Raw genomic sequence first — 3,766 nt, forward strand, 5'->3', positions numbered from 1 at the left:
TGAGCTATTTCCCTCTTTTCTGACTGTAAATATCACAGGCTACCCATAGATCTACGGCTGAGGGCGTCGGCTACCACGTTCGCCTTCCCCGGATGGTATAAAATATCAACGTCATAATCTTTAAGTAGCTCCAACCATCTCCTTTGTCGTAAATTCAATTCCTTTTGCTTGAAGATATACTGGAGGCTCTTATGATCCGTATAGATATCAACATGAATTCCATACAAGTAGTGCCTCCACATCTTTAGTGCATGAATCACTGCGGCTAACTCTAAATCATGGGCTGGGTAATTCTTCTCGTGTTTTCTTATTTGTCTAGAAGCATAAGCTACAACCTTACCATGCTGTATCAATACACAACCCAATCCAACGCTCGAGGTGTCATAGTAGATAACATAACCATCGGTCCCTTCTGGGAGCGTTAGAACCGGTGCTGAAGTTAATATGTCCTTCAATGCTTGAAAACTCCGTTCGCAAGCATCAGTCCATTGAAACTTTGATCCCTTCTGAGTCAACTTTGTCAAAGGCGCCGAAAGGGAAGAAAATCCCTTCACAAATCTCCTGTAATAACCTGCCAAACCGAGAAAACTACGAACCTCCGTCGGTGTCGTGGGTTTAGGCCAAGGTTTTACTGCATCAATCTTTTGTGTATCAACCCGTATACCTTCACCCGAAATGATATGACCAAGGAAAGCTACAGAGTTCAACCAGAATTCACATTTAGAGAATTTTGCATACAACTTCCCTTTTCGTAGAACTCTGAGCACAGTACGCAAATGATCTGTATCCTCAGCCTCTGAATGAGAATACACTAATATATCGTCAATAAATACAATTAAGAACAGATCTAAAAAGGGTCTGAACACACGGTTCATCAAATCCATGAATACTGTTGGGGCATTGGTCAAACCGAATGATATAACACGAAACTCAAAGTGCTCGTATCTAGTCCTGAATGTTGTCTTCGGAATATCTTTCTCCTTAACCCGGACCTCAAGTCTATCTTTGAGAAATACTTGGCACCTTACAACTGATCAAATAAATCATCAATCCTCGGGAGCGGGTACTTATTCTTGATCGTCACCTTATTTAACTGTCTATAATCAATACACATCCGTAAGTAACCATCTTTCTTCCTTACAAATAACACAGGTGCTCCCCACGGTAATGTTCTAGGCCTGATAAAGCCTTTTTCAAGCAAGTCCTTTAGTTGTTCCTTCAACTCTTTCAGCTCTGCGGGGGCCATTCTATAGGAAGGAATAGATATTGGATGTGTATCTAGTAGTAGGTCAATAACAAACTCAATTTCTCGCTCTGGCGGAAGACCCAGAAGCTCATCGGGAAAACATCGAGAAATTCATTAACCACAGGGATTGACTGAATGGTTGGTGACTCTACTTTCACATCCTGAACCCGAACTAAGTGATAAATATAGCCCTTTCTGATCATCTTCCTTGCCTTGAGATAGGAAATAAATCTACCTCTCGGTAATGCCGTATTACCTTTCCACTCCAAAATAGGTTCCCCTAGAGATTAAAATCGGGCCATCTTTGATCTACAATCAGCATTGGCACGACAAGAAGCCAACCAATCCATACCCATTATAACATCAAATTCTACCATATCTAACTCAATTAGGTCCGCTACTGTAGATCGACTATGAACTACTATTATACAACCTTTATATACTCTCTTAGCTATCACTGAGTCCCCAACAGGTGTAGACACCTCAAAAGGTTTAACCAATTCAGGTTTTATTCCAAACTTACTAGCAACCAACAGAGTAATATATGATAAGGTGGAACCTGGGTCAATAAGTGGATATACATCATATGAGGAGACTGATAATATACCTGTAACAACATCAGGCGATGACACGTATTCCTGTTGTCCTGCTAATGCATAAATGCGGTTCTGAGGACCCTCGAGCTAGATGCTTCGCCTATGCCTCTACCACGACTCATTGGTGCTTGTGAACCTTGCCTAGGGGGGCGTACTGGTGATGACAAACCAGCTACAGATCTCGCTGACAGAGCTATGCTTGCATCACCGCTCATCGGACAATCCCTCATAACGTGGCTCGGATAACCACAAATATAACAAACACCCAACCCCATACGGCACTGCCCGACATGCTGCTTACCATACTGAGCACGTCATGGCAAGGGCAGCCTCATCTGACTTGACTCACCCCCTATATTGAGAACCTTAGAACCTGGAATTCTGATCAGGCCATAAATATGTAGAATGATTAAATCTCTTTCTGCCAAACTGGGGGGGTGCGCTAGCCGATGACTGGGCTGGGTACCTTGGGTACTGTGGTCTCTGTTCACCTCAAAACTCACCAGAAGTACCCGAATACCTCGCTCTCTTATTCTGGGCCCTATCATGCTCACGATCGTCCCTCTATTTTTGCTTACGCTCCTCTACACCCTGAGCGTATGCCTGAATACGAGAAATATCCATGTCTGCCTGAAGTGAGACCAACATATAATCGTTAAGCAAGTGTGGCTCTAACCCCATCATGAACCGGTGAACCCGATCCTCCATCTTAGATACAATAGTGGGAGCATACCTAGCCAACAAATCAAACTGAAGACTGTACTCCCGCACACTCATGTTACCCTGCCGAAGGGTCAAGAACCTATCAAATCTGGCCCGCCTAAGCTCTGGTGGCAGATAATGATGAAGAAAAACTTCTGTAAACTCCTGCCATACCACTGGAGGGGCATCCTCCCCTCTAGATAATTCCCAAGACTCGTACCAATTAACTGCAACGTCTTGGAGTTTATAGGAAGCTAGCTCAACTAACTCACTCGCAGTGGCCTTCATTACCCTCAAATTCCTCTGCATTCTATCGATAAATACCTGAGGGTCCTCATTTGGATCTGCCCCAGTGAATACCGGAGGGTCCAAATTAATGAAATCATGAACCCTCGCACTGACGGACCTATCTGCATAACCAATACCTACTTCTTGACGCCGAGCATGTGAGGCTACTAATTGAGTTAACAGCTGAATATCATCTCTCATCTCCTAACCCAGTGCATCTGGCTGAGGGGTTGAATGTACAGGGGCGGGCGCTGGAGCTTGTGCCCTCGGAGCCCTTCTGGAGAGGGCGGGGTATATGAAGTCTGAGATGGAATCTCACTATGAGACTCTCCCCGAGCCCTGATAACTCGTGGTGCTCGACTAATAGTCTCACCAGCCACGGACTTTCCCTTCTGGGCGGCTGTAGTCTTCGGAGGCATCGCTGAAAGCATAACATATCGTTAGGAACATAAATTCTTATATCGCATAATCTAAGAGAAGAAGAGGGAATAACATCCTATATGTCCTGTAGCCTCATGTCTATAAGTGTGATGCACAACATACCCATAAACAAGACTCTACTAGACACGGTCTGTAGATAACCCTAGGACATAACTGCTCTGATACCACTTTTGTCACGACCCAAACCGATGGTCCGCGATGGGTGCCCAAGTCCTACCTGTTGAACACCCCTAAACATTCGTCTAAGATACAAACCTGAATAACATCTGCTAAATTACGAGAATAACATACATGAAGGAAACCTGCCCAAAACGCATATGTACATATACGTGCAGAATACGTAGGGCGAGCCGACAAGGTTGTTGTACACAACTATATACCCAAAACTGAAGGCCGACAAAGCCACATACTATCCAACTATACATACTGTCTACAGACCTCTATTAGAATATACAACTATACAAGGACGGGACTGGGCCACGTCATACCCACA

The 3,766-nt window shown here is 44.3% G+C and overlaps 1 protein-coding gene across 1 annotated transcript; it reads right to left on the reverse strand.

The window, feature by feature from the left end:
- Positions 1-2,406: 2,406 nt before the first annotated feature.
- On the reverse strand, positions 2,407-3,033 carry LOC138903820 (uncharacterized). Its single transcript, XM_070192396.1, has one exon. The coding sequence runs from the start codon at positions 3,031-3,033 to the stop codon at positions 2,407-2,409; it is 627 nt and encodes a 208-aa protein (XP_070048497.1).
- Positions 3,034-3,766: the final 733 nt, after the last annotated feature.

The sequence above is a fragment of the Nicotiana tomentosiformis genome, unplaced genomic scaffold (assembly GCF_000390325.3).
Source record: "Nicotiana tomentosiformis unplaced genomic scaffold, ASM39032v3 Un00008, whole genome shotgun sequence".
NCBI classification, from domain to species: Eukaryota; Viridiplantae; Streptophyta; class Magnoliopsida; order Solanales; family Solanaceae; genus Nicotiana; species Nicotiana tomentosiformis.